The sequence below is a fragment of the Eschrichtius robustus genome, chromosome 2, assembly GCF_028021215.1.
Source record: "Eschrichtius robustus isolate mEscRob2 chromosome 2, mEscRob2.pri, whole genome shotgun sequence".
Classification (NCBI taxonomy): Eukaryota; Metazoa; Chordata; class Mammalia; order Artiodactyla; family Eschrichtiidae; genus Eschrichtius; species Eschrichtius robustus.
Window position 1 is genome coordinate 58,987,393 of NC_090825.1, and position 26,366 is coordinate 59,013,758.

General features: G+C 36.9%; 1 protein-coding gene across 3 annotated transcripts in view; it reads right to left on the reverse strand.

Moving 5' to 3' along the window:
• Window positions 1-8,821: 8,821 nt before the first annotated feature.
• CERT1 (ceramide transporter 1) overlaps window positions 8,822-26,366 on the reverse strand; it is a 127,820-nt gene continuing 110,275 nt past the window's right edge. For all 3 annotated transcript variants that reach the window (XM_068535529.1, XM_068535528.1, XM_068535527.1), the window contains 6 exons: window positions 21,578-21,710; window positions 20,661-20,731; window positions 17,352-17,480; window positions 16,683-16,812; window positions 15,308-15,444; window positions 8,822-11,875 (listed from right to left, as the gene is read on the reverse strand). In XM_068535529.1, the coding sequence (XP_068391630.1) occupies window positions 15,317-15,444; window positions 16,683-16,812; window positions 17,352-17,480; window positions 20,661-20,731; window positions 21,578-21,710 (591 nt within the window). In that variant the 3' untranslated portion in view covers window positions 8,822-11,875; window positions 15,308-15,316. The remainder of the gene's footprint in view (window positions 11,876-15,307; window positions 15,445-16,682; window positions 16,813-17,351; window positions 17,481-20,660; window positions 20,732-21,577; window positions 21,711-26,366) is intronic.

Below are 26,366 nucleotides of genomic sequence, written 5' to 3' on the forward strand. Positions count from 1 at the left end.
GCACAGCATTCAAGGTTTTCCATGAACTGCCTCTGCCTCTTTCTGGTTTTCTCCCTCATTAGACATACCCTATAGGCTAAACACCACATGACTTACGGTTTGGCTCAAAGCCCCAAAATGTTTGTGTGCTTCTTGTCATTATTCCCGTGTCTTATTCAGCTTCCTGCCTTCAGCACTCAAAAGACAGTATATAGCACATATTTGTGGTTGACCAAATCGTTCCTTACATTTGCACGGTAGACTGCAAAGTGTTTTGAATACATTATCACACTCTTCCCCAAACAATCCTGTGATGTAGATGATTTCATATTATTTTATGGAAGAGAAAAATAGATTTAGAGACATCAAAATGTCTTGGCAAGATGAAAGGTGTTCAAGTGAGACAGCCAGAAAAACTCTGGTCTTCTGGCTTCTAAATTTCATTCCTTTCAGTTTGTTGAATGCATGGTATCCAGAAACATGGGGAGAAATACACTTAGAAGTAACCGAAAAATCTACTGGATGTTACAAATGAAAAGTCCAAGTCACAAACCACAAAATAAATTGTAGTTTTAAATAATCAGCAGAGTAGACCAGCTTACTAATTTGGTGCTACTGGCGTGCACGGAAGTTGGTGAACTTGTTAAAACACAGCAACAATCCATTCCCTGTCTACCTTTTGAGGACACAACTGAGAACCAAGAATCAAAAACACTTCACACACCTCAAATGTGGTTAAGTCTACCATTTAATGCACTGTATTGAAATGCTCTTGATCTCAAAGTCTATTTCCTCTTAGTTTAGGTGCATTTCTAAAAAGCTTGGTTATGACAAAAACAATGAAGGCCAGATGTTCTGTTTGTTGCTGTATCCTTAATCCTGGAACACTGCATGGCATGTAGCAGGTGCTCAACAAGTATTTCTCTGCAACTTGTTTTAGGTGCTGTAGGATTAGTGCTACATATCTATATTGCTAAAATTGCTGGATGTTGACGACATCTTGACTTAATTGCCACACAAGGATTCCCTGATGCTGGGCCCAGCTACCACTTGGGTCTCCCAATTGCAAGAAGTAGTAATAGAAAAGAATCACAGTAAACTGACTAGGGGTGGATCCAAAGCATGTTTCAGTCACTACCTCAGTGGTCTTTTGCAGCAGGCTGCCCACAAAAGTGATAGCTATGTTGAATCTCATCCTTGGGTTGAAAAATCCAAGATAAAATACCCTCCTTGGGCTTGTGGTGATGTTTCATCCTTCCAAACTGGAAGACAGGAAGGCAGTTAAGGCACCAAATGAAGGCCAGATTTAACCTTTAAGACAAAATTTATAGATCTGGTGGGGTTTCATGACATGTAGGTATTGTGGTTTTGTGAAGCCAATACTGAAGTGTGTGATGTTAAGACCTCTACCCCCAAAGTTCTAGTCTTCAAGCATGTCAGCTCTTCCTATTCTGCTAAACACTATATTCTAGACATTAAATACATTAGGCACTAAAAAGTAGCAGAGTCTAACAGAGAGAAAAGACTTGAGAGTCACTCAGTAGGCCTGGAATCCTGGCCCATTTCCTTACCTTTATAATACGGGTGGTACCACCAACTACTACCACCACCAACCACTGCTGCTGCCACCCAGCATGTTGTAAGGGAGGAAGTTAGATAAAACGCAGGCAAGGTATGTGGTATACGTTAATGGAGACATTCTCATTTAGCACCTCAACAATCCTAAAGCCTGGGTGATGAGAAAATCCTGGTTGGGCATCTTTTAGTAACTTCAAAGATCATTAAGATTTGTTCTAGCACTAAACTCACAGAATTCTTTGCAGCAGAACAAAGAGGCCAAATAAAGTAGTTTAACTTTATGATACTTGTTTAAGGCTATTCAAAGTGTACAAAGAGGGTTCACAAAAAATTTCTTAATCGGAAGACAATGCAAATGCCAACAATATGAGTCCTCTGATAATCTAGTTCAAACAATGGCGAGAAATCTGGAAGACACTATAAAAACAGTTCAATTGAAAACAGCTAGTTAGAACTACACCTTTCTAATTTTGGAGATTGGTTCAAGATGGAGGAGAAGGACGTGCGCTCACTCCCTCTTGTGAGAGCACTGGAATCACAACTAACTGCTGAACAATCATTGACAGGAAGACACTGGAACTCACCAAAAAAGATACCCCACATCCAAAGACAAAGGAGAAGCCACAATGAGACGGTAGGAGGGGTGCAATCACGATAAAATCAAATCCCATAACTGATGGGTGGGTGACTCACAAACTGGAAAACAATTATAGCACAGAAGTCCACCCACCAAAGTGAACCTTCTGAGGCCCACATCAGGCTTCCCAACCTGGAGGTCCGACAACGGGAGGAGGAATTCCCAGAGAATCAGACTTTGAAGGCTAGTGGGATTTGATTACAGGACTTCGACAGGACTGGGGGAAACAGAGACTCCATCCACTCTTGGAGGGCACACACAAAGTAGTGTGCACATCGGGACCCAGGGGAAGGAGCAGTGATCCCATAGGAGACTGAACCAGACCTACCTGCTAGTGTTGCAGGGTCTCCTGCAGAGGCAGGGGTCAGCTGTGGCTCACTGTGGGGACGAGGACACTGGCAGAAGTTCTGGGGAGTACTCCTCGGCGTGAGCCCTCCCAGAATCTGTCATTAGCCCCACCAAAGAGCTCAGGTAGGCTCCAGTGTTGGGTCGCCTCAGGCCAAACAACCAACAGGGAGGGAACCCAGCCCCACCCATCAGCAGACAAGCAGACTAAAGTTTTACTGAGCTCTGCCCACCAGAGCAACACCCAGCTCTACCCACCACCAGTCCCTCCCATCAGGAAGCTTATACAAGCCTCTTACATAGCCTCATCCAGCAGAGGGCAGACAGAAGAAGCAAGAAGAACTACAATCCTGCAGCCTGTGCAATGAAAACCACATTCATAGAAAGACAGACAAAATGAAAAGACAGAGGACTATGTACCAGGTGAAGGAACAAGGTAAAACCTCAGAAAAACAACTAAATGAAGTGGAGATAGGCAAACTTCAGAAAAAGAACTGAGAATAATGATAGTGAAGATGATCCAGGACCTTGGAAAAAGAATGGAGGGAAAGATTGAGAACATGCAAGAAATGTTTAACAAAGACCTAGAAGAATTAGAGAACAAACACCTAGAAGAATTAAAGAACAAACAAACAGAGATGAACAATACAATAACTGAAATGAAAACTACACTAGAAGGAATCAATAGCAGAATAACTGAGGCAGAAGAACGGATAAGTGACCTGGAAGACAGAATGGTGGAATTCACTGCTGTGGAACAGAATAAAGAAAAAAGAATGAAAAGAAATGAAGACAGCCTAAGAGACCTCTGGGACAACATTAGACGCACCAACATTCACATTATAGGGGTCCCAGAAGGAGAAAGGAGAGAAAGAACCCAAGAAAATATTTGAAGAGATTACTGTCGACAACTTCCCTAACATGGGAAAGGAAATAGCCACCCAAGTCCAGGAAGCGCAGAGAATCCCAAGGAGAAACACACTGAGACACACAGTAATGAAATTGAGAAAAATTAAAGACAAAGAAAAATTATTAAAAGCAACAAGGGAAAAACAACAAATAACATACAATGGAACTCCCATAAGGTTAACAGCTGTTTTCTCAGCAGAAACTACAAGCCTGGAGGGAGTGACATGATATATTTAAAGTGATGAAAGGGAAGAACCTACAACCAAGGTAACTCTACCCGGCAAGGATCTCATTCAGATTCGATGGAGAAATCAAAAGCTTTACAGACAAGCAAAAGCTAAGAGAATTCAGCACCAGCAAACCAGCTCTACAACAAATGCTAAAGGAACTTCTCTAAGTGGGAAACACAAGAGAAGACCCCCCCCGACAAAAACAAACCCAAAACAATTAAGAAAATGTTAATAGGAACATACATATCAATAATTACCTTAAACGTGAATGGATTAAATGCTCCAACCAAAAGACACAGGCTCGCTGAATGGATACAAAAACAAGATCCATATATATGCTGTCTACAAGAGACCCACTTCAGACCTAGGGACACATACAGTCTGAAAGTGAGGGGATGGAAAAAGATATTCCATGCAAATGGAAATCAAAAGAAAGCTGGAGTAGCAATACTCACATCAGATAAAATAGACTTTAAAATAAAGAATGTTACAAGAGAAACAAGAAAGGACACTACATTATGATCAAGAGATCAATCCAAGAAGAAGATGTAAGAATTATAAATGTTTATGCACCCAACATAGGAGCACCTCAATACATAAGGCAAATGCTAACAGCTATAAAAGAAGAAATCGACAGTGACACAATAGTGAGGGATTTTAACACCTCACTTACACGGATGGACAGATCATCCAGACAGAAAATAAGGAAACACAAGCTTTAAATGACACGACAGACCAGACAGAATTGATATTTATAGGACATTCCATCCAAAAACAGCAGATCACACTTTCTTCTCAAGTGCACACAGAACATTCTCCAGGATAGATCACATCTTGGGTCACAAGTCAAGCCTTGGTAAATTTTAGAAAATTGAAATCATATCAAGCATCTTTTCTGACCACAACGCTATGAGATTAGAAATGAATTACAGGGAAGAGAACGTAAAAAGCATAAACACATGGAGGCTAAACAATACGTTACTAAATAACCAAGAGATCACTGAAGAAATCAAAGAGGAAATCAAAAAATACCTAGAGACAAATGACAACGAAAACACGACGATCCAAAACCTATGGGATACAGCAAAAGCAGTTCAAAGAGGGAAGTTTATAGCAATACAATCCCACCTCAAGAAACAAGAAAAATCTCAAATAAACAACCTAAGCTTACACCTAAAGCAACTAGAGAAAGAAGAACAAACAAAACCCAAAGTTAGCAGAAGGAAAGAAATCATAAAGATCAGAGCAGAAATAAATGAAATAGAAACAAAGAAAACAATAACAAAGATCAATAAAACTAAAAGCTGGTTCTTTGACAAGATAAACAAAATTGATAAACCTTTAGCCAGACTCATCAAGAAAAAGAGGGAGAGGACTCAAATCAATAAAATTAGAAATGAAAGAGGAGAAGTTACAACGGACACCGCAGAAATACAAAGCATTGTAAGAGACTACTACAAGCAATTCTATGCCAATAAAGTGGACAACCTGGAAGAAATGGACAAATTCTTAGAAAGGTATAACCTTCCAAGACTGAACCAGGAAGAAACAGAAAATATGAACAGACCAATCACAAGTGATGAAATTGAAACTGTGATGAAAAATCTTCCAACAAACAAGTCCAGGACCAGATGGCTTCACAGGTGAATTCTATCAAACATAGAGAAGAGCTAACATCCATCCTTCTCAAACTCTTCCAAAAAAGTACAGAGGAACACACTCCCAAACTCATTCTACGAGGCCACCATCACCCTGATACCAAAACCAGACAAAGATACTACAAAAAAGGAAAATTACAGACCAATATCACTGATGAACATAGATGCAAAAATCCTCAACAAAATACTAACAAACAGAATCCAACAACACATTAAAAGGATCATACACCATGATCAAGTGGGATTTATCCAGGGATGCAAGGATTCTTCAATATATGCAAATCAATCAATGTGATATACCATATTAACAAATTGAATAAAAACCATATGATTAGCTCAATAGATGTAGGAAAAGCTTTTGACAAAATTCAACACCCATTTAGGACAAAAACTCTCCAGAAAGTGGGCACAGAGGGAACCTACCTCATCATAATAAAGGCCATATATGACAAACCAACAGCAAAGATCACTCTCAATGGTGAAAAACTGAAAGCATTTCCTCTAACATCAGGAATAAGACAAGGATGTCCACTCTCGCCACTCTTATTCAACATAGTTTTGGAAGTCCTAGCCACACAGCAATCAGAGAAGAAAAAGAAATAAAAGGAATAAAAATTGGAAAAGAAGAAGTAGAACAGTCACTGTTTGCAGATGACATGATACTATACATAGATAATCCTAAAGATGCCACCAGAAAACTACTAGAGCTAATCAATGAATTTGGTAAAGTTGCAGGATACAAAATTAATGCACAGAAATCTTTTGAATTCCTATACACTAACAATGAAAGATCAGAAAGAGAAATTAAGGAAACAATCCCATTCACTATTGCAAGAAAAAGAATAAAATACCTAGGAATAAACCTACCTAAGGAGGTAAAAGACCTGTACTCAGAAACCTATAAAGACACTGATGAAAGAAATCTAAGATGACACAAACAGATGGAGAGATATACCATGTTCTTGGATTGGAAGAATCAATATTGTGAAAATGACTATACTACCCAAAGCAATCTACAGATTCAATGCAATCCCCATCAAATTACCAGTGGCATTTTTTACGGAACTAGAACAAAAAATCTTAAAATTTGTATGGAGACACAAAAGATCCTGAATAGCCAAAGCAATCTTGAGGGGAAAAAACGGAGCTGGAGGAATCAGACTCCCTGACTTCAGACTATACTACAGAGCTACAGTAATCAAGACAATATGGTACTGGCACAAAAACAGAAATGTAGAGCAATGGAACAGGATAGAAAGCCCAGAGATAAACCCACACACCTATGGTCAACTAATCTATGACAAAGGAGGCAAGGATATACAATGGAGAAAAGACAGTCTCTTCAATAAGTGGTGCTGGGAAAACTGGACAGCTACATGTAAAAGGATGAAATTAGAACACTCCGTAAAACCATACACAAAAATAAACTCAAAATGGATTAAAGACCTAAATGTAAGACCAGACACCATAAAACTCTTAGAGGAAAATATAGGAAGAACACTCTTTGACATAAATCGCAGCAAGATCTTTTTTGACCCACCTCGTAGAGTAATGGAAATAAAAACAAAAATAAACAAATGGGACCTAATGAAACTTAAAAGCTTTTGCACAGCAAAGGAAACCATAAACAAGACGAAATGACAACCCTCAGAATGGGAGAAAATATTTGCAAATGAAGCAACTGACAAGGGATTAATTTCCAAAATATACAAGCCGCTCATGTAGCTGAATATCAAAAATAGAAACAACCCAATCCAAAAATGGGCAAAAGACCTAGACATTTCTCCAAATAAGATATACAGATTTGCAACAGACATATGAAAGGATGCTCAGCGTCACTAATCACTAGAGATATGCAAATCAAAACTACAATGAGGCATCACCTCACACTGGTTAAAATGGGTATCATCAGAAAATCTACAAACAACACATGCTGGAGAGGGTGTGGAGAAAAGGGAACCCTCTTGCACTGTTGGTGGGAATGTAAACTGATAAAGCCACTATGGAGAACGGTATGTATGTTCCTTAAAAAACTAAAAATAGAATTACTATATGACCCAGCAATCCCACTACTGGGCATATACCCTGAGAAAACCAGAATTCAAAAGGACACATGCACCCCAATGTTCACTGCAGCACTATTTACAATAGCCAGGTCATGGAAGCAACCTAAATGCTCATCGAAAGATGAATGGATAAAGATGTGGTACATATATACAATGGAATATTACTCAGCCATAAAAAGGGATGAAATCGGGTCATTTGTAGAGACGTGGATGGACCTAGAGACTGTCATGCAGAGTGAAGCAAGTGAGAAAGAGAAAAACAAATATCGTATATTAATGCATATACGTGGAATCTAGAAAAATGGTACAGATGAACTGGTTTGCAAGGCAGAAATAGAGACACAGATGTAGAGAACAAACGTATGGACACCAAGGGGGAAAAGCGGGGGGGTGGGGGTGGGGGTTGGTGACGGTGGGATGAATTGGGAGATGGGGATTGACATGTATACACTAATATGTATAAAATAGATAACTAATAAGGACCTGCTGTTTAAAAAGTAAAGAAAAAAAAAAAACTACACCGTATTTACAGGTTATATTCCAAAGCCAAGCCTAAGGCAAAAGCTGCAGTAAGTTAAAATTATTCTTGAAAAACTTCTTAAAAGTGTGCCATGAGGGTGACAATACTATTTCTCTGTCAATTAACCCAACACAACAGCCAGATTTTCTCTCCAGCATCCCCTGAGATTAAGTAGTTGGCTTGTATGTGAGGTCATATTGTTTGGATGGTATTTCTCTTTGAACACCAGGAGAGAAATATGCTCAGTGCCTTTCAATATGGAGGAAACCAACGACCGAGTGAACTGCAAATCCACACTTCCCATCTCATGGTGGTTCTAGGGCATAAGTTCCCTGAGTGTAACAAGTGGAGCTGGCCATGTTATTTAAATAAATGAGGGATGATTTTTTTATGGTTAAACGCATATAGCTAACTTTCATGTGTGTATGACTGGCTGGGTTTTAGAAACACCCAGTTGCATATGGCTTCACTCTCTAGCAACTGAAAAAAAACTTTTGGACCAGGGTCCATAGGTAAAAAAAAAAAAAAAAAAAAAGAAATCATTTATAACTGTAACCTACTACACACACACACACACACACACACACACACACGTCTGTGTGTGTATATACAATACATGCATAGACATACATACGCATATATATGTAAAAAGGTTCACAAAATATTTACCTTTATTACATCCTATGTATTTGATCTATTCCATTCTGTTCTACTTTGTTAAAATTTTTTTAGGTTGCAACTCAGTAGCTTTCTTGATGCCCAACCGGGTTACAACATACAGTTTGAAGAACATTGAACTGGAGTATTTCAAGCTCTTAACTACTCAGAGAATTATGTAGGGCAGTACCTGGGGGTTAAGAAAAACAATCAAGCAAGCACATTTGTCCATAATATTTTAATACTTTTCCACTTTTAAATACTGGTTTTAATTTTGTGATTGTAACATGGAAGATCCAACTTTATTATTTTTTAAAAACATCACCAGGATCATAAAGCTATTTAGAATACACTCTACACACTCCCAAGGTACTTTAAAATGATTATGTTTTGAGTCTGTAGATGAACAATGACAATAATCCAAATACACTGTCTGTACAACTTGGATCAAATACTGGTGAAAGTGTTTAACTGGACAAACAACTGATAAGCTTAAAGATAATCAGCACAATTTCACAAGAGAACCAGCTCAGCCCAACTAAAATTTTCTCAATAGCAATTGACACTGATGTTGTATAGGAGTACAAATTAGTTGATGACACTGAACAAATGGGAACCCCATTCCTCCTTTTCCTTCTTTTGTATTCCTACATCCCTCCCAGTCATCCTCTTCCTTGGTCTGGCTACCCCTGTGGCGAACCCGAATCAAGAGCTGCTATGATCACCCTCCACCTCAAAATCAGGAGCCCTGAATTCCAAGTGAAATACTGTGCTCTCTTGAACTGTACAGTGGGCACTCAGGGACAAAACCCCTCATCACCAATATTTTTCATGTTTCTATCACAGTACAAAAGAGTAGCTGAGTAGAAAAGAGAGTAAAATGATAACTTTTTTTTTTTGCTTGGGGAAGAGAAGTAGGAAATAACTGTGGATGAGAAAACATCATGTATATTCAATATGTAGGAATTAGCCTTATGGAAATAATTCTAGAGGGTCTGAACGCTGTCTAAAGGTCTAGTACCTCTCCAAATTTTGATCTCTTTTAAACTCCTTTCATATTCCCCAACTCATTTCTAAATCTGGTTGGGCAGTATTAACCCTAGTGAAGTACCAGTGCAATTATCTGAAGGTAAAATGTATCTTTTTCTTTTCTTCTTTTTTTTTAATACAAATATTTTTCCTGTAATCATTTTATTTACAGAATTGCAAAAGTATATCATTAACATTTAGTGCAAATGCAACTAATGTAGGTTTAGACACTGCTCTGTAAACTTTCCATAACTTTGTAAAATAAAGCTATCCAATTTAGTCATGATAGTACCAGAAATGGCAAACAGAGAAACATTTATAGTGGGCATATAGAATTGTTTTTGAAGATTCCCATCAGTGGCTATGGTGAATAAACCTTCCCTCCCCAACCCTCCCATACTCCCAACCCTAATCCCGCAACTGATTGTAAAATAAAATACACATTTGAGGTATAAACTTCTCTTTTTTAAACATCACAATATAAAATGTTAACTGGTGATGTAGTAAACTGATAAGATAATTTGCCTTAACTAGCATTACCACCATGTAGGCACTTTTTCCTTGTAGTCAAATTATGAATAGTATTTTTCTGTAATAAGGCATATTCCATGCACATCATTTAGAGAAAGGTAAATTAAAAAATAGAAAAGATTTATGGAGCATGAAATCTGCGTGCATGTAATGTAAGCATATGTTTTATATGTATTTTCCTCTCTGTACAGACTAATAAATACCACTTTATCTGATGCAAGTAATTCACTTCCAGGATTGTGTATATTAAGTGATCAGACTAATCCCATCATTAAATTATCACCTTGCATTTATCATTAAGACTCCATTACCATGTAGGAAATATATACAGGACATGTTCCACGTGACATGATTTTCTGCTTTACAAAATGGGTCTGGTTTCTGTGTTTCTATAGAGATGAACAAGTCAGCAAAGCATCTACAAAATGCCTCTGATTTACGTAAGCACATTTGTGTATAAACACAGTGAAGATTCTGAAGTGGGCAGTCATTTCTACTTCAATGAGTACCATTCCCTGCCTCTGCTCCATGTTTCAGGGTTTTTCAAAGGGGCCTAAAACTAAAAAAGGTATTTTACGTTTAACTTCTTACAGCAACTAAAGAAAGAATTTCAGTTTGAATCACAAGGACTTCTTTACTGCCCTGCTGAAGTTTCTGATCAAGAGGCAAACAGGAGCGGTGCCCACATTTTCTATGCATATCTTGCAACGTATCTTTTAAACTGACCCAAATTAGAAGAACAAACACGTGTTACTGAATACTAGAAATATAGAGTCAAATGCCAAACTCAAACAGTGAGATTTGCTGGAACATGTAATACCGTATATCCTCTCACAAATTTCAGGAAAACATGAGCTCATTTTATTCTGACCGTTTTACCAGAAAGTAGTTTATGCCTATAAGGTTGTACAGATGTTTCTGTTTGGAGGCAGGCAGAACCAATTTAGAAATTACCAAATTGTGTTTGTAACAAACTGAAAAAAATCTGTAGCACACAGTACACAACTAAAAATACAATAGAAATATAAAGATATCTGGAGAAAAAAATAAAGCTTTTCACTCTTTCTCCATCAGAACCAAAGTTCTTCATGGGAGTAAGACTATAGAAAAGGCGAAATCACAGGTTATTGACAGCCCTCAGTTATTAAGAGACACTTTACATGACAACATGAATTATTATAGAAATCAGCAGCAATGAATTCTATGATTATACAAAGCAAAAAAGTCAAAAAATTCTGGACACAGATTTGACTGTAGGCCTAAAAAAAGAACCCCATCCAGAAATTTGGTGCACAGAAAGCACATGCCCCATGTGCGTCCAACTTTTGTGCTTTTCTCTTTTGTGCACAAAGCCTGGTACAACTGAGGATCTTAGGCCAAACCATAGTAAATTAAAAATTCTGAAAAAGTTTCCAAAAATTAAAGCATCGATTCCTAGTTGTGATTCAAAGTTGATTTTTTTTCTCTTCTAGGAGCAAGCAAATAAAAATATAGCCATATACATGTAATTTTACATGTATTTATAGTTATATGCTGAGCGAGGAGATCTAGCAGAAGACAGCTAGTGTTAAGATGTTCAGCTCTGCTATTGCAGTATTTCTTCACTTTTGTACACAAGGCCAAGGCGTTGGGCCATAGACAAGGCTATAGATCCTATGTTCCAGCTTAGAGCATTCAATTTTGTTTTTTAATTTTCTTCCTCCAACATGGAATGTCACACAGCCTTGCTTCAGTCGCTGCAGGGAAGAAAATGGCAGGTAAGACATTCAGCGCTGTATCACTTACTAACAGCTGCTGCAGGACGACCAGAACAGACTCCTACCTTCTGAATTCTCATAATGCACAGAATCTTTATCGAAGCTTATATTTTAAGGATTTTTCACCTTTAAGAATATAAAATTATTCACTTTACATATTTGAAATTTATCCTCAGAAAGGAATAGAAGGTATAAGAAATGTTTCGAAAGTTAGAAAAAACTAAAAAGGGCAATGTGCTACAAGAAGCAAAGAGGGAATCAAGTACAGGTTCTGGATCTGTATCCCATAAACTGGAATTTCCTTCTTCTTAGTGTTCAATAAAAACTATGCTATACAATATCATTTATCAAGAATTTTAAAAATTTATTTAGGCTATGGGAAAGAGGTCTGCCTTGTCTTAAGAAATACTGTGTCAAATGAGTTTAAGAGTTTTGACTAAGTTTTAAATATCTTTGGGCCTCATTAACTCTTTATGGAATTTCTCTAAAGATGATACACACTATTGAAAGTTACTATTTCTCCATCACCAAAATTAAGAATGTTAGCTTTCCTAAGGTTTCAATGCTAGGATCCACTTCATACATACATCTTCTGAAATTATTATGAAACAGCTATTACTTCAGGTAAATGAAGATTTACTTTAGGTAAATGAAAATTTGGTTCTCTGCCAGAAAGAAGCTCAATCTGGACTCAAAGGCCAGAGCTAAGTTTTGGCCAGTGAGTCTTTCCAGTTCTATCTTTACACACACACACACACACACACACACATGTCCACAAACAATGCTACCATCTCCTTCCCCTAAGATGAATTCTTTTCCAAGGATTTCGAGCCCTTCCCTCTAGGTCCACAAAAGAAGAATGTGTACACTCGTGGGCGCACACACAGTCAGTCAATAAACAATGCCCCAAATCCAACAGTTTAGAGGCAAATGCTGTGGACATGTTAGCATGTATTTTGCAAATATTTTCAAAATTATTCTTCTCAAACATAGTTGAGAGCATGTTTTATTATATAACTGCATTCTGATTTCTTTTGCTTAATACCCAGTTATATTTTCTACCCTTCTCTGCAAGGCTGAAGGTAGAGGTGAAGAGGGAAAACAGATACAGCTGCAAGCTTGGTCTTGGTTTGAGCAAACAGCAACTCTAGAAATCTTAAGGCTGTGGGGAGAGACACCCAGCTAAGTAAGGTGACAAGCCTGCTGCCATCATGTGGCATCAGGTTTATTTGATAAATACAATGCAGTGACAGAATCAATAAGAAGTTATGTGTCCAGATCGAGCCATAACAATTCTAAAGTACAAGATATCCTAAAAATAGTGCATTTTGGCAGTGCATTTATGCTTTAAGAGAATCCCTCAAAGGTCAGGCTTTGTCCCAAACACTAACCATTCAGAGAAGTAAGACTAGAACCTATTTAACATTTTCATGTAACCTGTTTTCCTGGGAAAAGCTACATATCTGGGACATCAATGCACTAACCCTTGTGTTACTTTTTTAAGAAATAGCACACTATAAACATTATCAGAAACCAGACTTAATTAAAAGTATAGTCACTACAGTTGACCCTTGAATAACATGGCTTTGAACTGCACACATCCAACTTATATGCAAATTCTTTTCAGTACTACACGATCTGGGGTTGGTTGAATCCTTGATGCAGAGGCACCTAGGACATGGAAGGCGGACTGTAAGTCATACTCAATTTTCATCTGTGCAGAGGGCCAGCGCCCCTAACCCTCACGACGCTCATGGGTCAACTGTATATGGTTATTAACTATATTATTTTTATCTAAAGAAATGGACTCAAGAATATAAATTTCTCAGCCAATGATTTAACAGTCAATGTAGGTGAGCATGAGAGGATGGTCATAAATACTTACTGCTTGTGAATTATACTTTGGTAATATCTATTACAAATTTAAATGTTAACACTCAGAGTTTCACAGAAATTGAATTATACAAATGGTTCTCAAATGGATGAAAAGATGCTCAAATTCATTTGTAACAAGAGGACTACTACAGTTTTGTTTTCTGGCCACACCACGTGGCTTGTGGAATCTCAGTTCCCCGACCAGGGATTCTGGAATCCTAACCACTAGGCCACCAGGGAACTCCCAAGAGGACTACAATTTAAACTACACTGGGAGAGTATTTTTCACCTATCAAGTTGGAAAAATATCAGAAAGTTTTATTTCATACATTGTGTGAGAGGGTCAGAGAAACAGGCACTCCAACATGTTATTGCTAGTGAGATGGTAAATTAATACCAACTCTACAGAGGCCAATATCTAAATTACAAATGCACAAGCCCCCCAGAAGTGCCAGCAGTGTCACATCTAGTAATCTACCCACATACAAAATGACACATGGATATGACTGCAGTACTGTGTGCTCTAGCAAAAATTAAAATCAACTTTAACATCTACAAATGGAGAATTGGTTAGATAAATTGTGTACATCCATACAAATGGGATTCTACATAGCCATAAACAAAGAATAAAGCAGCTCTGCACCAATACGGAAAGACCTTCAAGATAAAGCATATGCAGAAGCAAGATGCAGAACCCTGTGTAGAGTATGCAATTTTTTTCAATAACTATAAGTGTATGTGTGAGAGGAATACACTTGTATTTGCTTATTCAGGTGAAAATGAAACATCTCTGGAAAGACACAAGAACCTACTCACAGCGGCTATACACTTGTGTGCGTGTGTGTGGGGGGCGAGTGTGGTGGTGCGGAACTGGGTGAGCAGGGGACGGGGGATGAATTTTACTGCGTATCTTTTCATACTTTTGACTTCTGAACCATGTTAACATGTCACTTATTTAAGAAAAATTAAAGAGTTCAGCTCCTTGTACAAAGATAGTCAGTGCAGCATTATTTGACAGTAAAAATATGGAACCAACCAGACATTAACATGGGACAGTGGTTAATAAATTCTGCAACATTTATACAACAGATGTTAAAAGAATGAGATGGTTTCGTATGTCTCATATCTTTATATGGACTAATAGTCAAGATATATTAAGTAGAAAAAGCAAGCTGCAAGATAATGCTTTGAAAAAAAAATTACTAGATATATGTCAATTCATATGTACAAGTCTGGAAGAATATATGACAAACCTAACACTAATTTCTGGGAAGGGAGAAACATAGGGGATTTGTACTTCTGAAATTTTATAGTTCTATAATATTAAAATTTCCTTCAATTAAGCAGACATTATCTAACATAAACAGAAAAAATAATGAAAAATTAAGTTTTAAAGGCTATAAAAACTACAACTCTTCACATCTGGAAACATCATGTAAAAGAAACTACTTTCAAAAATTAACTAACTTGTAATGTCTGCAGAGCCATATTAGTCTATAAAGCTTAAAAAAAGGAATAACATATATTTTCCAGTACCTGTTAATACTAGAACAAAATAGGTTTTCCTGCAGTTTTTTCTTGTACGTAAGAAGTAAAACGTTTTAGAAACTTTGGATACTCTCGCTTTGCCACTGCCCTTAACACTGAGGCTGGTGCCCATCCTCCAGGGTTTACTGTGAGACAAAGGAAAATGAAAACTGTTAAGATAATTCTCCAAATACGTATAATGCACTCATTTTGTTCCTTTGTTTTTTAAAAATTCCTCACATTGAAAAAGCATCTCTTAAAAGTCTTGACCGCTCAGTCCTTAGTACTGTACTAACCACCAGATGAGAACAGATAACAAATAAGAAAGCATTTATTACTGTTCTAAAATGTTCTTAAATTATAAGCAAATATTAGTATAACAACACTTTAGGTTACTTAAGGCAGATTTATTCAATGAACTCTACTATAATCAAATAGTAACTTGCTCAGGCATAGTTGTCTCTTTAAACATACTAGCAGTGATGGCCCTGTATAAAGAAGGTTTGAAAGTTTGGTTAGAGGGACTCCAGTAACTACTGCAGGTAGGAAATAGGTGTAGCAAGGAACCATAACAAGTGATAAACAGGGCTGTCCAGCAGTAGGCCAATGTGAAATAAGTAAGTCACTAGCAACTAAGAAAGAAGCAGGGAGCAAAGATTCAGAAAACTAAAAAGCCTGACAACAAGAAAAAGAACTGTTCACCTGAAACTAACATAATATTTTATATCAACTATTATTTCAATTAAAAACAAAAACAAAAAAACACACAAAAAAACCAAAATTATAAAGTAAAAAAGAAGAAGAAAACTATTTCCAGTAATCCAACAACCAAGCAACAATTCAATATTAACATTTTGTTGTATTTCTTTCCAACTTTTCATATATATATTCTTTTCTTCTTTTAAAAATTATTGAAATGGTATTTTATCTGCTTTTTCTCACCCCACTTAACATTATGTTGTAAACATTTTTCTAAATCACTAAATGGTCTTTGAAAATTTGGGAAAAAAACAAGAAGTGTTAATTTTCTTTCTCACTGTTGCTTATTTTCCTAATTACACATATTCTATTAGGCAAATATCTAATAAAACGGTTCTTAAAACCAATAATATGTAACAGTGATCTAAAGATGAAGTTTAAAAATTTACCTATCCAGCCCCAGCTTCAGAATTCCTGATACAGCAGTTATTCAGACATGTATATTCTGAAAGATTCCCGATAATTTTGATATACATCTCTCCAAATTAAAAATTACTAAATCTAAAGGATAAAAACTAAAAAGACATTTGTAAATGGTATTTGTCCAAACTGTCAGTTATCATGTAGATCACAATAAAAACATCCATATTACCAAAAGTAGCAAAAACAAAACCAAAATACATACCATTAGCTACATATGTAATCTTGCATAGAATGTTGTCCCTGCTAATCTCCTGGTTTCCCTCTGGTGGGCTTACCAAGGTTTGACAAATCATAGCAATATTTATTTTGGCACGCACACATCGATTGTTTAGCTGCCAAAACAAAAAATAAAAACAAAACACCAGTGTAGAAGATACCCAGTATTCTGTAACCTCTTCTGGTCTAATTCTACATTAGATTAACCAAAACCATAACTCATCTACATCTCCAACAAAATCTCATAAGCACTAATAAAGAATACATGCCAAGTTGATACGACACCAGGAATGGTTTTCCCCCCTCTTAAGTAGTAAAAGGAGCTAACTCGAGGTAGAAACCACAGAGGTTTTGCCAGTAGTTGATCATGGCTTGAGAGACAACTGTGAGAAGTAGCCTACCTATACTACCCATTCAGCTGTCTCATCTAACCTCAGGAGGAAAGGAAAACAACCCTGCTGGGATGCTCATGGCCATGACTGTTGCCCTCAGATAACACAGTGGCTATACTCTTCCAAGAAGCCAACTTTAATAAACAAAAATTTAAGAAGCATTTTCAAGTCAATTATCTCTGTATGTGTGGTATGCGTTTATCACTTTTGCCCTGTGTTGTATATTTAGCTTTGTATCGTGCAATTATACACAATGTACTTACAGGAGCACTGTTGTGATCCACAGAAAAATTACAAACTATCCAAGTTTCCGGGTCATTTTCAGTCAAGGCTGGTATCTTTCGAATGGCAGAAAGATATAATACATCCCGCTGAGAAGCAGGCCACACTCTCTGTGGAAGAAGTACAAATCTTTTGAAAATTTGAACTTTTTTTTGGCTGCGCCACATGGCATGCAGGATCTTAGTTCCCTGACCAGGAATTGAACCCTCACCCCCTGCAGTAGAAGCTCGGAGTCTTAAACCACTGGACCGCCAGGGAAGTCCCCAAAATTTGAACTACTTTTTATTCATATATAATATGGAACTAACAAAGAAACAGGTGTAAAACTAATAAATGCCTTTGTTTAAGGTAACATCTGTCAAATTTTAAATGGAAAGCACCCACCAAAGGATTGATTATGAACACTGAGTTAAAGGCTTTGAAGAACATACTAAAGGAATAATGTTCTGCTATTTCTTTTTTTTTCTTTTTTAAATGTTTATTTATTTATTTGGCTGCTCCGGGTCTTAGCTGTGGCATGCAGGCATGTGGGATCTAGTTCCCCAACCAGGGATCCAACCCCGGCCTCCCTGCATTGGGAGTGAGGAGTCTTAACAACTGGACCACCAGGGAAGACCCTATTTTTCCTTCTTTGTAAATTTGGTAATATATACATAACATAAAATGCCATAAATAATTTTTAAGTGTACAATTCAGTGGCTTGAACTATATTCACAATGTTATGTAAATACCACCACTATCTAGTTCTAAATGTGTCATCACTCCCAACAGAAACTCTGTATCCATTAAGCAATCACTCCGCATGAGCCCCTCCCACAGCCATTAGTCCACTTTTTTTTTTATAGTTTTTATTTTTGGCTGTGTTGGGTCTTCGTTGCTGTGCGTGGGCTTTCTCTAGTTGCGGCGAGCGGGGGCTACTCTTTGTTGCAGTGAGCAGGCTTCTCATTGTTGTGGCTTCTCCTGTTGCAGAGCACAGGCTCTAGGCACACAGGCTTCAGTAGTTGTGGCACGCAGGCTCTAGAGCGCAGGCTCAGTAGTTGTGGTGCATGGGCTAAGTTGCTCCGCAGCATGTGGGATCTTCCTGGACCAGGGCTCGAACCCGTGTCCCCTGCATTGGCAGGCGGATTCTTAACCATTGTGCCACCAGGGAAGCCCCATTAGTCCAATTTTAAGTATAGTATTAAACCTCTGTTTCAACTGTTCAGAGCAAAGATTTTAAAAGCAAATATGTTAGGGAAAGAGGATGCTCCTTGATATCATAATCATATTTAAAGAATTCCAAACCAGTAATTTAATCTTCCAACTTCATGGTATGCATTCCAACATACTGTTGGAATGACATGGAACCTAGGTCTCTGAAAACTGGGACTATGTACTTTTTAAAAAATTTATTTATTTATTTATTTATTTTTGGCTGTGTTGGGTCTTTGTTTCTGTGCGAGGGCTTTCTCTAGTTGTGGCAAGCGGGGGCCACTCTTCATCGCGGTGCGCAGGCCTCTCACTATCGCGGCCTCTCTTGTTGCGGAGCACAGGCTCCAGACGCGCAGGCTCAATAATCGTGGCTCACGGGCCCAGTTGCTCCACGGCATGTGGGATCTTCCCAGACCAGGGCTCGAACCCGTGTCCCCTGCATTGGCAGGCAGATTCTCAACCACTGCGCCACCAGGGAAGCCCCAGGACTATATACTTCTAAATGAGAGAAAATACGTACAGGGTCTTTCCCGATTGCTGAATTTAATAAATCGCCAACAATTCAGTGTCAATACAACACAAAGCATTTGCAAAGTGAAATGGTTCATCTTTTAAAGATACAAAATTTCATTAAGTTGATGAAAGTAGTACTGGGCAAATGTATATGAAGACAGTAATAAATCAAAATGTGGCCATATTAGAACTAATGGATGCAAATCCACAAGGATGATGATAAGACAGAAATTTAAAGAGTGAGAATGACAAGCATCAAGAGATGAGTAGCCCTTTTTAAGACCATATTATAAAAGAAGCCAAATTTAAAGAGAAAGATGTTGTATAGTTATTGGATTTTGTTGAAAAAATTATGCCAGGACAATTCATTTATTCAAACAATTACAACTGTACCTTAAATTTTGTTACATATAAAGTACATTATTTTAATAATTTTTAGTTTTATTTTTCCAGAAATAATCCTAATATAACCTATATATTCCTCCCCTCCATCTACTATTTACCAAGTGAAGTACTTTCAGCAGACCATTTTCCAGGATCAATTATCTTCACAGAATAAGAGCCTTCTGATTCTAAATGACTGGTCATTTATTTTCATTGCAAGTTACAGGACAACTAATATTTTAAAGTCTACTAAATTTTAGACTTCGCTTTAGACCCCCCCTAAATCAGTAGGTTGAAACAGAATCTTCATTGTTATATATTTCTTGAGTAGCTGTCATGTAAAAGGAAGCCTAGGTCATAGTCATTAAATATAAGATGCCTCAGATGACAAGACTGAGCTCAAGATATACACAGCAAACCTAAAATATTTTCAAATATTCAGCTCAGTTAAAAATTATTTTAAAAAAGAAAAATGAAGTACTTACTGAATTATCATGTTTCTTATATAACATACAATATTGTTTTTGGTGGATCTCTACAAATTTTTAATTTATTTTATTATTGTTTATTCAATATAATATTTGGCAATTTTCAGAAAGGAAACAGAGCAGAATAAGATAAGAGAAATATTCTATAATTTAAATATCTACATTAACAGAGGAAGAAATGAAGTGAAAGGCAACCAATTTAAATGACAATGTTTCTTTGTGCTCTGGTGTATGACCATCCTCTCAATAGCTGATGCTCAGCAATTTTCCCTTGATGTCAGATAATCCACTTAGATCACGTTTACTTCTGAGTCTTAACATAGACTAATAACATACTTTGCATTTCTCTATTATTCTCACAGGAAACTGATTCACTTTCATATTTGGTAATTCATCTATCTCCTCTAGAGACTAGATGCTAGAAAAACATTTAAGTGGATTTTCATACTTTCTTTTCTAGACTTAAAGTTTGCATAACTAACTGTACATCTTTGTCAAACACACTGTTTCTGAATATTTCTCAGGTTCTTATTTTCACCCATTTCTGCTTTAAATGAACTGAAATTACCTTTCAAATACATGAAATTCATGAATTATTAATAAAGTCTTTAAATCTTTTGTGGCACTTAATTTCCTCACAAATTTTACTTTAGAGAATTTATACGTCTCTGTTTGAACTATGCTGGAATCCTTTTGGGATGAAAAGATATTTACCTTGTGCGTTTGATAAATGATGATTGCATTATCAGCTAATGTTTCCACCACATGAAAGTTTTCTATAGTTGCTGCAATGAAGAAAAAATGTTAGTAGTCAAAAAAGATATATTACCTTTTCCCAGAATGTGATTACTGAGAAAGTCAATTACAAATGGGCATTATACCAAAATGAACAGGATCCTGCCCTACATAGGCTAAGTCCAAATGGAAAGCGGTTTAGTATTAGGGCTATAGATGGTGGCTGTGAGACCTAATCACCAGGAAATCTCATTAGCTTCCACTGCAAGAAAGCAATTCTAATCACCATTTCATTACTAGGGCACAAATTATTCCCTAACACTATGACCCCTCCCTTCCCTATAATCCTTCATTTATTGAAGCTGAATAAGCTGTTCTACTTAGGTTTAGGTGACTATGTTTGTGAGAGTGTCAAACTGCCATTGATAAACATGTTGTTCAGAAGTACCCATATTTATGAAATTCGATGCCTGAGGGGATCAAATAACTCTAAACAAACCACAGCAGGATTCATCTACAATTTATCATGGAAACAAAACAGTCTAGGGAAAGAGAAGATGATAAAACAGAAATCTTTTATTTTAGTCCTGGCTTTTCCACTAATTAGTTCTGTGGTCTATGACAAGTCACTTGAGCTATCTGAATTTTACTTTATTACCCACCTATCACACAGGATTATTGAGGTAGCAGATCAAATGCTATAACTTACTGAGAAGCATTTTGTACAGTGAAAAGCTCTATTTAAATGTAAGGTATTATCAGTTCCCTATACGATTCTCCAGATATTTTCTATATTGACTTTGTAAACCATAGATCAGATGTAGAAAACCAGGTTAGATTTGGTATTAAATTCAAACTAATAATTTTATCAAAATATGTTAATAATGGCAGCTTACTTTCCCAATCATTGCGAACATCAACATTCCAGAAGTAATTGCAGACCTCATGTCCTGTAACACCTTTAACTGCGTGGGTAGCTTTCAAAGGATCCAGAACAATCCCGTTTTCTTCTACTTCCCTTCTGTATACCTAGAGGATATATTTTAAAACATGTTAATACATATTGATAATTACCTTAAATGTAAATGGATTAAATGCCCCAACCAAAAGACACACACTGGCTGAATGGATGCAAAAAACAAGACCTGTATATATGCTGTCTGCAAGCGACCCACTTCAGACCCAGGGACACATACAGACTGAAAGTGAGGGGATGGGAAAAGTTATTCCATGTAAATGGAAATCAAAAGAAAGCTGGAGTAGCAATTCTCATATCAGACAAAATAGACTTTAAAATAAAGACTATTACAAGAGACAAAGGAGGACACTACATAATGGTCAAGGGATCAATCCAAGAAGAAGATATAACAACTGTAAATATTTATGTACCCAACATAGGAGCACCTCAATACATAAGGCAAATGCTAACAGCCATAAAAGGGGAAATCGACAGCAACACAATCATAGTAGGGGACTTTAACACCCCACTTTCACCAACGGACAGATCATCCAAAATGAAAATAAATAAGGACACACAAGCTTTAAATGATACATTAAACAAGATGGACTTAATTGATATTTATAGGACATTCCATCCAAAAACAACAGAATACACATTCTTCTCAAGTGCTCATGGAACATTCTCTAGGATAGATCATATCTTGGGTCACAAATCAAGCCCTGGTAAGTTTAAGAAAATTGAAATCGTATCAAGTATCTTTTCCGACCACAACGCTATGAGACTAGATATCAATTAAAGGAAAAAATCTGTAAAAAATACAAACACATGGAGGCTAAACAATACACTACTTAATAACCAAGAGATCACTGAAGAAATCAAAGAGGAAATCAAAAAATACCTAGAAACAAATGACAATGAAAACACAACGACCCAAAACCTATGGGATGCAGCAAAAGCAGTTCTAAGAGGGAAGTTTATAGCAATACAATCCTACCTCAAGAAACAAGAAAAATCTCAAATAAACAACATAACCTTACACCTAAAGCAATTAGAGAAAGAAGAACAAAAAAACCCCAAAGTTAGCAGAAGGAAAGAAATCATAAAGATCAGCTCAGAAATAAATAAAAAAGAAATGAAGGAAACAATAGCAAAGATCAATAAAACTAAAAGCTGGCTCTTTGAGAAGATAAACAAAATTGATAAACAAAATTGACAATCCATTAGCCAGACTCATCAAGAAAAAAAGGGAGAAGACTCAAATCAATAGAATTAGAAATGAAAAAGAAGTAACAACTGACACTGCAGAAATACAAAGGATCGTGAGAGATTACTACAAGCAACTATATGCCAATAAAATGGACAATCTGGAAGAAACGGACAAATTCTTTGAAAAGTACAACCTTCTGAGACTGAACCAGGAAGAAATAGAAATATAAACAGACCAATCACAAGCACTGAAATTGAGACTGTGATTAAAAATCTTCCAACAAACAAAAGTCCAGGACCAGAAGGCTCACAGGCAAATTCTATCAAACATTTGGAGGAGAGCTAACACCTATCCTTCTCAAACTCTTCCAAAATATAGCAGAGGGAGGGACACCCCCAAACTCATTCTACGAGGCCACCATCACCCTGATACCAAAACCAGACAAGGATGCCACAAAGAAAGAAAACTACAGGCCAATAGGACTGATGAATATAGATGCAAAAATCCTCAACAAAATACAAGCAAACAGAATCCAACAGCACATTAAAAGGATCATACACCATGATGATCAAGTGGGGTTTATCCCAGGAATGCAAGGATTCTGCAATAAACACAAATCAATCAATGTGATACACCATATTAACAAACTGAAGGAGAAAAACCATATGATCATCTCAATAGATGCAGAAAAGGCTTTTGACAAAATTCAACACCCATTTATGATAAAAACCCTCCACAAAGTAGGCATAGAGGGAACTTACCTCAACATAATAAAGGCCAGATATGACAAACACACAGCCAACATCGTTCTCAATGGTGAAAAACCAAAACCATTTCCACTAAGATCAGGAACAAGACAAGGTTGCCCACTCTCACCACTATTATTCAACATAGTTTTGGAAGTTTTAGCCACAGCAATCAGAGAAGAAAAAGAAATAAAAGGAATCCAAATTGGAAAAGAAGAAGTAAAGCTGTCACTGTTTGCAGATGACATGATACTATACATAGAGAATCCTGAAGATGCTACCAGAAAACTACTAGAGCTAATCAATGAATTTGGTAGAGTAGCAGGATACAAAATTAATGCACAGAAATCTCTTGCATTCCTATACACTAATGATGAAAAAACTGAAAGAGAAATTAAGGAAACACTCCTGTTTACCACTGCAACAAAAAGAATAAAATACCTAGGAATAAACCTACTGAAGGAGAAAAAAGACCTGTATGCAGAAAACTATATGACACTGATGGGAGAAATTAAAGATGATACAAACAGATGGAGAGATATACCACGTTCTTGGATTTGAAGAATCAACATTGTGAAAATGACTCTACTACCCAAAGCAATCTACAGATTCAATGCAATCCCTATCAAACTACCACTGGCATTTTCACAGAACTAGAACAAAAAATTTCACAGTTTGTATGGAAACACAAAAGACCCCAAATAGCCAAAGCAATCTTGAGAAAGAAAAACGGAGCTGTTGGAATCAGGCTCCCGGACTTCAGACTATACTACAAAGCTACGGTAATCAAGACAGTATGGTACTGGCACAAAAACAGAAATATAGATCAATGGAACAGGATAGAAAGCCCAGAGATAAACCCATGCACATATGGTCACCTTATTTTTGATAAAGGAGGCAAGAATATAAAATGGAGAAAAGACAGCCTCTTCAATTAGTGGTGCTGGGAAAACTGGACAGCTACATGTAAAAGAATGAAATTAGAACACTCCCTAACACCATACACAAAAATAAACTCAAAAAGGATTAAAGACCTAAATGTTAAGGCCAGACACTATAAAACTCTTAGAGGAAAACATAGGCAGAACACTCTATGACATAAATCACAGCAAGATCCTTTTTGACCCACCTCCTAGAGACATGGAAATAAAAACAAAAATAAACAAATAGGACCTTATGAAACTTAAAAGCTTTTGCACAGCAAAGGAACCATAAAGAAGACGAAAAGACAACCCTCAGAATGGGAGAAAATATTTGCAAATGAAGCAACTGACAAAGGATTAACCTCCAAAATTTACAAGCAGCTCATCCAACTCAATATCAAAAAACCAAACAACACAATCCATAAATGGGCAGAAGAACTAAATAGACATTTCTCCAAAGAAGATACACAGATTGCCAACAAACACATGAAAGAATGCTCAACATCACTAATCATTAGAGAAATGCAAATCAAAACCACAATGAGGTATCACCTCACACCAGTCAGAATGGCCATCATGAAAAAATCTACAAACAATAAATGCTGGAGAGGATGTGGAGAGAAGGGAACCCACTTACACTGTTGGTGGGAATGTGAATTGATACAGCCACTATGGAGAGCAGTTTGGAGGCTCCTTAAAAAACTAAAAATAGAACTACCATATGACCCAGCAATCCCACTACTGGGCATATACCCCGAGAAAACCATAATTCAAAAAGAGTCATGTACCACAATGTTCATTGCAGCTCTATTTACAATAGCCAGGACATGGAAGCAACCTAAGTGTCCATCGACAGATGAATGGATAAAGAAGATGTGGCACATATATACAATGGAATGTTACTCAGCCATAAAAAGAAATGAAATTGAGTTATTTGTAGTGAGGTGGATGGACCTAGAGTCTGTCATACAAAGTGAAGTAAGTCAGAAAGAGAAAAACAAATAGCATATGCTAACACATATATATGGAATCTAAAAAAAAAAAAAAGGTTCTGAAGAACCTAGTGGCAGGACAGGAATAAAGACGCAGACATAGAGATGGACTTGAGGACACGGGGAGGGGGAAGGGTAAGCTGCGACGAAGCGAGAGAGTGTCATGGACTTATAAATACTACCAAATGTAAAATGGATAGCTAGTGGGAAGCATCCACATAGCACAGGGAGATCAGCTCGGTGCTTTGTGACCGCCTAGAGGGGTGGGATAGGGAGGGTGGGAGGGAGACACAAGAGGGAGGAGATATGGGGATATATGTATATGTATAGCTGATTCACTTTGTTATAAAGCAGAAACTAACACACCATTGTAAAGCAATTATACTTCAATAAAGATGTTAAAAAAAAAAAAATCAAAAGAACCCAAACAGAGTCTAATGCCTCCTCGCTTAACTAAACAGAAAGCAGGCTTTGGGGCCGAAGACGGTGCTCCAGGAAAGCAGAAACCGGCTTTGGTGGCCTTTGGACTCAGACTGGAATTTAAAAAAAAAAAAAGAACCGAAACATGTTAAAAAAAAAAATCCAACCCCAAAACTACAAACTTGAAATCATGTTTTCCAATTAGGTGCTTTTTAGAATTTTATGTATGAAAATATACTTATTAAAAAAAAAAAAGAAAATATACTTATGGAACATAAATATTCTGCCAAAAAGTTTAAAATTTCAAATTATTACCACATAAAAATATTTAAAACTAGAAATCCAAGGTAAACACCAACTATGAAACATATGCATATATGATGAATGACTAAATTACTGTGAGTTGTTGAAAGAGTAAATATATCAATTTAAATTA